Consider the following 13,529-nt stretch of genomic DNA (forward strand, 5'->3'; position numbering starts at 1 on the left):
TAAGTGGGTTACAGTTCCCGCACAGCAAACATAGTGTACCATGTCTTACATACAGTGTGTATATATAGTGGCCACGCTATTATTTTAACCTATGCAGGTTACAGTTCATTTTAAAGTAAACTAGGTTGTCTTCTTTCCCTTTGCTAACCCTTGATGTTTTTTAGCAATGCTAAATTCTGTATTTGGGGAACCAAAGATGACTTTGATCAGCATTAAAAGCAAATTAAAAAATGCATGAAAAGTATGTAGATTTCTTTTTAAAAAATCCAACCCTAACTGCCTGATGTTTTGGGGGTAAAGATGTAACATAGAATGTAATGGCTTTCATGTAGTAGAAGGTCACTTTTTCAATATCTTGTAATTTTGCAATATTAGCATTTTTATAGCTTGTAATCTTTCAGTTTTCACAAAACCCTTTGCTGGCAAAAGAATTTAATAATATCGGCATTTATTGCACCCATACAGGTACTCAAGTGATATATTTTTGTGAACTTTTTTAAAAAATGTTTTTATACATATGTATTATATTTTATTGGTTTTTAAATAAATAGATGTTCAACATGTGTTGAACAAACCATGCAATGATTAAATGCTTTGTGTATGTAGTACATTCGATTTGGCAATTAAGCAATTAAGAGAAATGTCTGTGTTTTAGAAAGCTCTAGGAGATGCCGTGTTTGATTAAATGGTCCTGGAAAACAATGTTGGAGATGGAAGACAAGACACGCGAGGTGAGAGTGGAATACAATGACTGCAGGACAGAGCAATTTCAAAACCGTCTCTCACAGTTTGGCACTTTGTTGAACACCAAAACACATTTCACTAGGAATGACCACAGCCAAGAATCAGGCATATTAAAAGGTTTATTGAGAGTTTTAAGTTTCTATGATTTGTCCTAACCCGCTTGGCTGTGGGCTGAGGGCTGACCTCCTGGCCCCAGGACGAGGAGACTGGGACCCCCATGCAGAGCGAGGGGTGACCAAGGGGCAGCAGCACAGGTGGAGGAGGGATGTGAGGGAGAGAAGGGATCGTCTCTAGTGTGTATAACGTCTAAGAGGGGAAATGGTGTCAGGGTTGATTACACATTAAGGCTGATTGAACTTCTGAACTTGCGTTATAAATTACATTCACTCAGAGATATATTCCAAAGAGATGTAGCTTATCATGTCAAGTGAAGGGTTAATAGTGCTAGAGCCGGGTTCTCTGATTTGGGGGAATGTTTTGAATTGGTACGTGAAGGAAAGCTGTTGCCAGTCATGTAGGGTGTGATTAAAATGGAGCCTGCAGCTCCCCATCTGTGAAGTAACTCAATGGGAAACAGCTTGACTGCTGCCCAGGAGCATTAGACTGTGTGTGCCACTGTGTGAGTGTTGGCAGCAGAGGAGGGGGGGTGCAGCAGTTGATTATTAAGTCCTGGTGTTGGCTGGTTGGTTGGTGGGTGAGTGGGTGGTGGCAGGGGGGGGGGCCTTGAATCAAAAAATGAAAACCGCAGAGGGGGCCACATCTTAGAGCCGCACAGAGCAGCATAAACAACCAGGCTCACATGATATGAAAGTCTTGTTGTTGTACTGCAGACAATAAAAAAGAGGGAGACAGAGGCTGTCATTAGTTCTGGCCGAGAGAATGGAAAGACAGAAACCCATCTTTATACCAAAGAATAATTCAGTCTTAATTATAAGCTGAGGATTCCTTGCCAGGTCCGTGTTCATCCTTTTAATTCCTTTGAAATATGCAGCCAAAACCCCACTTAGCCTTCACCCTGTGAATCCACTGGAGGCGGCTGGCGCGGCGCTATGTTCCCAAAATAAGTCAAACAACATGCGTTCTTCACTGGAGTCCTTTGCTCTTCGAGCCGCACGGCTCTCCAGAAAGCACAAGAGCGCGCACGTCACCCTTCATGTCAGCGATCTTAATGGCGGGAGATTCGGAGCATCCTGGGGTCTTGCTGGATGGGAAGGATCAGCGTGTGCTCCGAGCGGCTCTCGCCCTGACAGCGGGGGGGGGGGGGGGGGGAGTGCAGCCCCGGGCCGGGGCGCTCGGCATGGCCAAGGGCAGGGTGGGATGGGTGGGTCATGGTGATGTCAGTGAGAAGGTGCGCTGGGTACAGGGGTGGGCACTGCTAGCCCCCACCATCAAGACACCATCGCCGATCCCAAACGGGCTGCGTGTGTGATTGACACAAGTGACAAATCTTAATCTAGTGAAAGAAAAAAGAAAACTCCTCTTCTGGAGGGTGATTTGTCTAAACAAATGCTTACAAAAATAGTATTTCGGTTTAATGTAACCTTAAAGGGGCCAGCCTGGTGGCACAGTGATTAGCATTGCTGTCAATTCATAGGAAGCTTCTCCCTGTATTCACATAGGTTTACTCTGGGTGCTCTTCCAGAGTCCAAAGACATACTGGTAGCTTAATTGACTTCTGGGAGTCTGGCCCTGGTGTGAATGTATGCATCGTTCTTTCTGAGGGCTTGGCAGTCCATCCAGGGTGTCTCCCACCTTGCACCCAGTGCTTCTCCGTATAGGCCACCGAGACGCTGAATGTGATAGGCGATTACCGAATGTGATGTGATAACCTGAAAGGACATTCGTGCTGGAGTATTGGACTGTGATACGCGCAATGACCGCTAGATGGAGGTACAGAGAGCTGAAAGCTTCGTAACAAAATTTTGCGCGTTAATCCCAAACAGAATTGACATAGTGAAAATGAACCACTAGAGGGAGCCCTTTTGTGGGTGTTGGTTAAAAAATGAATTCCAGATTAACTGTATTCAAGGAAAAGCAACTCAGTCTGCTGAGAAAGACTGAAATATTGAGATAGACATCATCGAGTTTTCTTTTTAGCAATTTTTTATAATATAAAGGATGAGATAATGTAGGTCATTCTTACCGATTTAGATTGAACAGGCAGCAATATTATTTCACGAGACGTTGGAACTTTGAAGGAAACATATAATCAATTTGGGCTGCAATCCTGGATGTGGTCGTACTTTCCATCAGCTTTTTTTTTTCCAACCAGAACTTTGCTTCAAGCCCAGAATCCAATCTGAAGGAACACACCAGTATAAATTGCAAAAGGGTGCTGCTCACTGCTCGTTTTTACTCGTTAGGGGTCTGAGTGTTTGAAACGTCTTTTAAAGCGCTATGGAAAAGAACACCTCCTGTGCGTTCTTCTTTTTGCATTAACCCCTGCCTATGTTGTGAACCTGTGAGCTGAGAGGCTGGCCCGGAGATGCCAGGTCCTGCGCTGTCCCGATACTGGCATTGTCACATCGTCACATGGCCAGGCCCATCCCAAGCCATCTCAGCTCGCCGGGGCTGCTGGGAAGCCTCTGATGCTCCCCTGGGCTAAAAGGAGGTCATGGTGAAAGGTGGAATGGCAGCAACTGTTGTACAGTGGGTGGAACACAAAGACAGTCAAGCTGATTCACTGACCACAGGCCTGCTTTCCCCACAAACCTTCCCACCCCCTCCATCTCCTCCCCCCACCACCTCCTCTTCCTGCATCACTGCTAAATCACCAGAGACACTACCCTGCTGACCTCATTTGGGAATTAAGAAACATTCCAAACCTTTTTTTGCTCTCTCTCTCTCTCACACTCTTTCTCTCGTTTGAGAACTCATGTGTTTTGAATCACAACGTTGTGAAAGGTGTAAAAACAAAGTTAGTCTGTCCCATGAAATTTTCTATCATCAAGACGGCATAGAGCTCTCAGCCCCTGCTGTGGATGGCCAGCATTGGAGCGCAGTTCATACACAGTTGTGTTAGTCCATTAACACTCACAGAAGCCTCCAGTTTTCCCCTGGTTTGCCAGCCACAGGCTGTGTGATTCATACTAGTGTGAATTCAGAACCTCGAAGCCATGATAGAAACTGTTTTTTCAGACACATTTCCAATAATACACTCAAGAGCAGGTTAAATAATAAGATGATTAATAGATCATGGTCAGCCAAACACAAGTGTCACTTAAACCAGAAGACAGGCAACAGAGTCAGATCGGATGTATTCGTAACAAGATGGAATTTGCTCTGCAAGGGAAATTACCTTAATTAAACTACCATGCACCATGTCTCTATTGGCCAAATGGTAACAAAGCCTCAGCCAGTAAGATTTGATTAAGATCCTGGCTACAGAAATTCAAACACTGCTACCCAAGAACTGAGACAAAGGAAAGTCGAAGCAGTTTTTCTTCCTTTTGTTTTTCAAAAGGCGTTAAATAAAATTCCCGTTAATAACATGATGGACTCAGAGGCTTTTGTATGGCAACAGCATTGGGAATATTACAGCTCCGGTGGAGACCTAGTCATTTAGTTTCTGGCAGCCAAGGGCTGCATTCATTCAGACAATGGCGCTGTGCCTTACTGTTCTGTGGCACTAGTAGAGTTGTGTGTTGGCAGGGTGGCACGGTTGACTCATTTCACCAGGGCCTGTTTCACATGCCCAGAATGAGGTTTTTAATAACTGGTGCAATTTATAGTGGTAGTGGCGAGCACCAATCAAACAGACAGCACTCATAGCTCTCAGGAGGGCTGAGGTCTGAGTCTCACAATGCCTGTGAAATAAGGCAGGGCACCACCTAACCTCTTAATGTGTCACTTCCACTGAGAGTCTTCCCGTCTTCCTGTCCAAAAATGACCCAATCATAAGGAATAATGAGCTCTCTCTCTCACACACACACACACATATATGAAGAGAGAGAAGACCAAAGGTCTCAGATTTCACAGATTAAAGGAAGAATCAAAATACTAACACAGCATCAGTATAAAAATGGAACACTGCTGTGAATTACAATAGTAAATATAATAGTAAGAAAGTAAGTAAAGTTGTAAAGTAAGAAATTGCAAAGACAGCAGAATAATTTCTCTTTCTCCTTTTTTTAGCCATGCAGTGAAAGCTTTGCTTTTGTTGGTGGTGAGCATATAATTAACTCTGCTTAATATGTTATTAAGCACCCCATCCCCCTCCCTCTTTCCCTTCCACGCTCTCAGCTTTGAACCTCTAACAGATGATGCACAATGGCTCAGTGGGAAGGGGTATCCCCCCCACTCCGGCCTCTGTTGAGATGCGGAATCCTCTTTTTATTTCCTGTTCAGGCAGTGGAAGGACCCCTGCGCCCTGCTCTCTGCGGACAGCTCTACAGGCTATCAATAGCACAGGGGTTCCTGCAGCAGGGCTCAATAGACACCTCTGCTGAACTGGCCAGCTGGGGTGCATTTTATTTCACCGGACAAAAGGATAGTGACCCCCCCCCCCACTCCACCTCCTCCACCCCCTCATCTCCGCACCTGGGGGTCTTTTCATCGCACGAGGAGAAAAAGGACTGCCCATTGGTTTTTGTAGAAGGCACTGACCCTAGTGCAGCCCTGTTAACTCACTGCTCGGAACTGAACTCCCTCGGGCCGCTGTAACCCAGCACAGACTCAGTCGATGACAAGGAGACTCCCTGGCAGGGAGACTGCAGGCCTGTCGCTCTCCGTTTCGTGACAGCACTTGTTTACTGAGCGGAGCCAAAACGATCACAGAACTTAGAAACGTCCTGGTAGTTATTGATAATAAAAGTTAGAAAACACGTTGGGCCGCTTTTTGTCTCTGAAATTGGGGAAAAAAAAAGTTCATGGCTCTGAAGAGAGCCGTGCACCCCACTGGCTGAAGTGTGAACTCGGAGACAGTACAGCACTCCCCAGCGGCCCGACACCTCAGCCATGTGAAGAGAAACTATCAGAAAGGAGAGAAACCAACACAGGCTTTCAAGGTGCTGTCGGCTCACATTCAGACAAGGCTGTGGGTACAATTTATAGGTGCCTGTGAACTGAAACACTCATTCACCATGGCAGGGGGCAGACGAGATGGTTAAGTGAATCAGCCAGCTTCAGGTGAAGGTCTCCAGTACCTGTGTCAAGAGCTGTATGTACAATACACATGCAGGCACTCTCAGTGCTCCAGAGAAATCAGCACAGCCCCTGACAGACGTCTGCTTTTCCTTTAACTCAAGGCGACAAAACCAATCTCCGTGTTTAAAGGGGCTGCTGTCCTTATTGTGTCTGTTCCTTATCGCGAAGAATTCGGCACAAGACGTTTTCATAGTAGCAGGGGCGGCACACTGTAGGTACAGCACTTCTGCCAGTGGCTCTCTCACAGGATGGCATTTACTGTTCTTGTCTTGTAACTTTTCTCGGTTTAGAACCGGGGTACCTGGAGTCCCAGATTTTGAGCCATTAAAAGGGTCACAGAGTTCTAAAGTATATGGTAACCCGCAGATTTTGTTGAGGTTTTATGACTCTCAGTACAGATAATGTAATGACCAACGATTAGGAAAGACAAGCTCGATTTTTTTCGTCATTTGTGTATGCGATTTTCTGACTTAGACTTTCTGACATAGTTGGTTTGTTGCCATTTGTTAAACCTGACTCGTTGCTTGTGTGTGTACATCGCATATTTTAATTTAAAAAAGACCGTCTCTCCTGGCACCGCAAGCGATAGCTGGCTTCTGCCGCTCATAAAAAAAGCCGTTCCTGTACTGTAGGTTCACGTGTTCATGGTATCAATTAGCACAGTATAGGATAACTGTTTGTAACTGTTTTTCCCCTAAAACACTGAGTAACACTTCCCGAGTTCTTGAAAAGCGAAGTAGAGGAATCGTGCCTGATGCCTCACTACAACCTGAAATTTTCTCAGAAACTCCTCAGTCTCGCTGGGCTCTGCGTAGACTAAAGGGGAAAACTCCGCGCATTGGCGAACACCCGACACTTTCTTACCACACAACAGCAACCCCTGAAGAAGTGATAAACAGCACTACGGTTCTTCATTGATTTCGTTTAGAAAAGCTTCCTCCGTATTCGGGCGTCTCTGTTCATAGTTGGTTTAAGCGTTTAGGCAAAACACACGCAGGCGTTAAACAGAAAAAAAAAACGTTTGTAAGTGTAAATTCTTCATGAAAACTGTAGAGCTACTAAAAGACAAGTTGCTGTCCATTTATTTTCATACCATTAAGTTTGAATTTTCTTTTTCAAAACAAGCAGGAGGTAAATTTAAGGCGGTGTGAAATGTTTCTGAAGACGGGCCAAGAGAGACGGACTGCTCTGCGGTGCACGAGCCAAGTGTGCTCAAGTGTTCAGGGAGCTCGAGACAAAGGGTTAACGCGGAGCCCCTGAAGAGACAGTCTCTGCCCTCCAATCTTATTTTTTCCCCCCCTCTCGATGGTTAAGAAATAAAGTTAGGGTATTTTCCTTATTAAATGATGGCAGTAAACGACCTCGTTAGCATGAGTGACCATATGAATGGTTATCATACTGCTGTGATGACCAAGCAAAGTGTGATTTTAATTCCATTATCGATAAAGCAAGTCGTTAATTAATGATTCCACTGTTGCCGATTTATAACCATTACTCTCAGAAGATCTCTGGCGTGACTTCAGTTAACGACACAGAGGGGGAAATAACTCTGGGAACAGCAGTAGGTGAATCGGTGAAGATGTCTTTGAAAGACCCACAGAGGCGTTTAAATACAGGGGGAAAACATTAAGACCTCAACACAAAGGACGGACATTCCACCTCTTAATGCGATCGCTGGAAGAAATGGGGCACAGGTCGAAATTCGCGCCGTGAGTGGCGCTACATATCCGGACGGTCATTTCACAATGGGCTGACTGGGGGCGCTGGATATTTACCAGCTCGGAGCAAGAAGCAGAAGGCAGAGAGAAGAAAAAGTCATTTGGAATATGTCAGGGGCGAGGGGGTGTTCGGTATGCAGGCGCGCATCTGACTGAGTGACTGACTGACTGTGGAGGCGAGCGGTGTCGAGGAAGCCGTGGCCTGCAGCAGGGCTGTCCCAGCCGGCTGCGGACGGGTGAGGGCCGGGGGCGCTGGTCGGGCTGGGCTGGGCGCCGAGCTGACCCCGCGCCTTATCGGGTCAGCAGCCCAGGAGCCGGGCGAGACAAGGGAGGCTCCGCTCCGACAATCTCGACTGATGCAGCTGGGGGCGACTGATAAACCGAAAGACAAAGTGACGAGGGGTCAGAAAGACACGAGCCCTGTAAAAGTACAGTAGTAGCCCGCCTGTAGCTTTTTCATATGTTCAGGCGCACGGACGTCCCTTAAAAACCAACAGGCATCGATTCTAAAACAGCCCCTTCTCCGATCATCTAAACACCTTCCCTTCTCTGTTTTGGGTTCCGTCCAGCTGGGTCATTAATAAAGTCGACTTCTCACTTAGCAGCTCTTCAACTTCTTTAGCCTACCCAGCGCGAAACCCCGCATTAGCGGTGGCAGTGCCGAGAACAGCAAAGAGGAAGAGAAATAGTGAGAGAGAGAGAGAATTACCCGGCAAAGTTTTTTTCTTTCCTTCTGATTATTAAAAAAAAAAGCTCCATCTCTGAGCTGTCACCCCGCGTGTAACACACGAAGCGCTCTGCATCACACGAATACAATCTTATCCTGCGAGTTTACGGACAAGACCAGCCCCTACCAATGACATCACCTTCTAATGAGCGCTCTGCGCCGATCTGGGGTCGCAGCATGGCTCAGAAGAAAAAAAAATCCCTGAAGGGCTGAGATGAGGAGCGCTACAGCGTTTCTCCTCTCTCACCAGCTGAACTGTCTTGAGCCCGGCCAGCTAACACACGCGGGATGGCGGAGGAAAGCAGGGGCAAGCGCAGAAAGCAGGCGAACCCCAGGAGGAACCAAGGTAGGGCACCGCTGTTTAACATCGTAGCAGCCGAAAAGAGAACGGAATTGCTCGCTGTCGACTGTCAGGGCACAAGGATCTGGGAAATAACGGTTTCGCTTCTATACAGGCTTTTCGGACCCGTCTCTTGTGGAGGAATGTTTCAAGTCGGTTGTTTCATTACTATACTTTAGACTTTCTTTTCCATCGTGACTCGCTGTCGTCTTTTATTTGGGTTCATTAAAAAACCATGTAGCCGTACTATCTGCCGGCCGGGGTGAAGTCGGCTGCCGCTCGCCCATGTGCCTCCTCTCTGCTTACTGAACCCAAGGACCCGCATCGCAAGTACTGTATGCGATCTCAGAAACAACGTTACAGGGAGTTTACTTATGAGCACCGGACTTTACACTGCACAAGTCGGTAAGCGGACGGTAGTGCTCGCTTTCTGTTCTAGGACGTTCTTAACTTCTCTGTAACGGTCGTAGGAAGAGACCATAAACCAGCATGTGTATTCACAGTTTTGACTGACGTCGGAACAGCTGGAGTTTAGACGGGTTACTGTACTGCGGGGTTATGAATGAGCGACGCGGTATTTATACAGACGGAAACGCGCTGTGCAGGCAGTGCAGACGGATGTGTCGGGCAGAGGCTATTGTAATGTGGCCACCCTACTGCCCGCATGATGCTCTGTACGTGAACAAAGCGCGTTACCGAACCCCACATTCGCCCCGTTAGCAGAATCGAAAGTTTATCAAGAATCACAGCGGCCCACAAAATAATAACAATGAAAAACGACAGATACCAGACTACGTTGTTTTCTTTTCAACACGCCTCCCCAAACTTCCAATATAGATTTCCCAAATAAACTACAGACAGCACCCGAGTGACAAAAAACTCTGTCTTTACGTGCGTGTCGTATCCCACTCATTGGCGCGGTATCTCCAGAAATGAGTAGAGATTTTCTTTTGCCAATAACCGAAGTCACCAGTGAAATACAACCGACAAATCTCTGCTGTTCACTATAGCAGCAAAAGTCATTTAGCTCACAGCTGTGCGGCGGTACTCTCTTCATTCGTAATTTACAAAATTCGGAGTGGTTTGACGATGTTTTTAGAAACACGTTTCTAACACAAGCGCGCACGGCGCTGCTATAGCTGAAGGAACGGCCTTGAAAACTAATCAATTGAATGTAAGAAAAACGCATTTAACGTCGAGTCCAAAATAAATCACATCTGTAGATGAAATATTCGAGGTGTGTGAATTCGAGAGGTTGACACAAAACTGAATTCGAATCTGAAATAATGGCTTAATAAAAATCACAGTAAAGGTTCGGAGACTTCGTTGTACGCAAAAGCTAAAATGAAATAACTTCTGTGGTATCGAAAACGTCGAGATAACTACATGTTGTCGGGTGTCACTCGGTTCTGTAAAAACAGCTCTCGGACGTTAACAGCGAATACTATTTTATAAAGCACACAGAGGCCAAGAAACAAGTATGTTACGCTTTCCGAAGACAAGATATGGAAAAGCAAGTGATCTCATTTTGATAGTGCATTCATTCAAATAAAGCGTCTAACGGTCGCTTCTCGAAAACAGACTAAAAACTCCTCCGACTCTCTACAGACCGATTAGTTTCAGTCACAGGTTCACAGGCTGGCTGCTTCTCACCTACAGTACGTGCGCCTGTTAAATACAAAAGGTAGCAAGTATAGTGGTCCAGAAGGCTGGGTGAACTTTAAGGTAACTAAATCGTTATAAAATAGTGAAGTTCTGGCTCATGACAAACCCCTTGTGAATAAGGTTCTTCTAAAAGCAGATGACTACAAACCAGACAGACTTTCTTTACCTGCCTGCAAAGCAAGTTTCCCCCTCGGGGACAATAAAGTAAGTTAGCCAGACAAAAGAAAAAAAAAACGACATCCACCAACCTCTATTATTAAAGTGCAGAAATTCCACTCCCACACACACTTATTCTTAAATAGAAAACCATGTTCTGTGAAGCAACAACCTTTGTGATCCCAGTGCGACAGGAGAGAATCTGGACACCAGCAGAAACACGGATGCAACCGAGTAGGAATTCTTCGAAGGATGGAAAGTCCCAAGTACTGGGAGTGGATATCCCCACCACCTGGCTAGAGGAGCAGCACAATCCATAAGATACTAAACAGATCACACAGCATTGGGAGTTGTAAGAGTTGTTTTAATTTGTACTAAGTAAAATCCTCATCTGCGTCTATAGCAGGAACTGATTTTCAAACATCAACACAACCTTGATTGATAAAACAACTCAAAAATACCCGCGTGGCACACGCCGATGCCCCAGTTTTCTGGCTCTGTCCTGCGTCTCTTGCAATTTTTCTTCAGCAGAGTGATGTAAGTGTTACGGGAGGGGGGGGGGGGATTACAGTAGAAATTCAAGCTGTAGATTTCTTTTTATTTCGCTGAAGCTCAAGGCAAACACATCGAATCAGTCCCAGCACAGCAGAACACAGAGAAAGGTCAACAAAGCATGGTGAATGTGATAACATCAAGACAGGGAAACAGAAGTAAGAGCCAGCACTGGGTGCAGGCCAGTCTTCGGTCTCGTCTTTCGGCCTATTTTGAGAGGTTTTCTGCCGCCGAATGGCTGAACTCAACTGCATATCAACGAGGTGGCCCAGCCAGCATGAACAGAGTGATTTCCGAGCGGTTGTAAACACTAGCTGACTTGCCACGGACTCTCCACGGCCTTCTCACCCTTTCCCAAGAGGTGAGGAGGATAGTTCAGTCTCCTGTGGATTTAAAAGGCCCACTCTTCTATCTGCAAGAGGCCAGGGTCAGTTCATAACATGCATGTAAAGATTACATTCACTCAATCCCCAAACTACGAACCAGCAGGGTGATGTTTTTAAAGAATTTCTGTTGCAGAATGAAACATGCTCTTCATTGTCTGAAAGTAACACTAATAGTGTGAAGATGACTCCCTGATAAGAGGTCCAGCAAGACTAGGAAAAGCAATGTGAAATCAACACATTTTTATGGGTTGTTTTTTTCCTGGAAAATCAACTACGGTTAATTAATAGTCTGGAGTAAAAAGCTTCAATTTATTCAGCAGACGCTTAAAGATTAAATGATTAGGGAACCAACAAGCTATGCCGAGACCACAAAGCTTTATCAATAAACTCCCAAGTTTTATTTTTTGATTCCTTTTCCTTCACTCAAGCACATGCAATACAGATGGGTGCCGTCTTGAACACAAGCAAAGTGAAAACAGTTGTAAATTTCAAAATTTCAGTACGGGCTTTTTGGAATAAGTGTGTACAACATATTTTCCTGCAATTAAGAAAACACTGATTGAAGCATCTGGATAAATATTTGGGTTACTGTACTGCTAATCACACGGAGTTACTTTAATTAGACAATTTGTACTATTTAAAAAACACACTGAGCAGATTACAGAGTTTAGAGGCAGTGTGTTGGACTGAGGAAAACGTCTCATGTGCGAGGTACAAACAGATAAAGCATAATGAACGTGGCACAAACTGTAATAAAATAAAAGATAAAAAATACACCTTCAAGGAAAATTACAATTCTGAAAGCCAGAGTCAAAGCACTCAACCCCAGCTTCACACATGTAACATTAATGTGGTCGAATACATGCTGGTATAGTATAAAATGGGATGCGGGGTTGGTGAGAGGGCAGCCACTTTTTGAGGGAAAGGATCAAATATTTAGCTTAATATAAAAAACCTACAAAGCACAGGCCAAAGACCGTTCCTCTAAACTATAGAAGCAGGCTTACTGTAGGTGCCATGACAAAGACGGCCCGAAATCCTTATTTCTAAAGACGATCGTGCTGCAGTGCTGGGAAGCAGTTTTGCAAACCTGTGATCAGACGGAGGTACTGTGGTTATTGCAAAATTGTTCAAATTTCCCATCTTCCCGCAGCCACAGTCATTTTTACACAGAACTGACCTTCAGGGCAATAGCCGGTCAGGACCATTCTGTCAGGAGAAAAAATAAAACCAAAAAACAGAAGTATAATACAGTAAACCCCCAGCAGGGCAAGGAGATGATTCTGGGTAGTAATTCACATTAACAGGAAGTAAATGAGTAATTTCTGACCTTATTTTTTAAAAAAATGTAAAAAATGAAATTTCGTCACTGAATTAACCACACAAATGATAAACACACACAAATCTTTTTCATTCTCCATGTAACGTGAAACTGATAAACAGCAGTTTGCTCAAATAAAAAAAGTATTTCCTTATTTGAAACCCCAGCCCTGTTTTTCTCTTTTTTTATTTTTTATTTCTTCTTTTATGCGCTTATTTCATCTTTTTTTTCTCTCTCTTCATTGATTTCCAAACCCCAGTCTCTGCCGGCAGCTGGTGAGCAGATGTCTGGCAGGCTCTGGCACTGTGCGTTTGTCGCAGGGCAGTGCAAGCTGTGGCACCCTGTTTTACGATGATCCCTCTGTTCATTTGAAGCCCAGGCGTCAGGCTCAGTGGGGGGGGGGGGGGAGTTCTGAGAAAGGGGGGCTGGTGGTGACAGTGCTGACGCCGAAAGCCAATAACGGGCCCCACAGGGGGGCTGTCACTCTTCAGTGGGACAGGAAAGTGGAGCTTTTTTCTTCCTGTTGTCACTTGCAACTTAAAATCTGCAGTGTCCATTTCTAACGTGTCCTTTTAGCGCTCAAGGAAGAAATGTGTAGTTGATGGACCTAATCAACTGATCCTGTAGCTCTCTGTAGGGCCCTACAGGAAGAAGGATGCTGGTGACCCTGTCCTGACCTTTTTGCAGCATCTGGTCTCTGAAGGATCATTGTCTAGGCTCCCTAACCATATCAGTCCCAAGTAATTCTAATATCTTCACCTGGGGGAAAGCCCAA

General features: G+C 45.2%; 1 protein-coding gene across 1 annotated transcript in view; it reads left to right on the forward strand.

The window, feature by feature from the left end:
* The first annotated feature begins 8,622 nt into the window (after positions 1 to 8,622).
* The window catches only part of LOC148841458 (zinc finger E-box-binding homeobox 2), a 54,439-nt gene continuing 49,532 nt past the window's right edge, over positions 8,623 to 13,529 (forward strand). The window contains exon 1 of the mRNA XM_088924581.1: positions 8,623 to 8,680. Within this exon, the coding sequence (XP_088780707.1) occupies positions 8,623 to 8,680 (58 nt within the window). The remainder of the gene's footprint in view (positions 8,681 to 13,529) is intronic.

The sequence above is a fragment of the Atractosteus spatula genome, chromosome 1 (assembly GCF_055471065.1).
Source record: "Atractosteus spatula isolate fAtrSpa1 chromosome 1, fAtrSpa1.hap1, whole genome shotgun sequence".
Taxonomy (NCBI): domain Eukaryota; kingdom Metazoa; phylum Chordata; class Actinopteri; order Semionotiformes; family Lepisosteidae; genus Atractosteus; species Atractosteus spatula.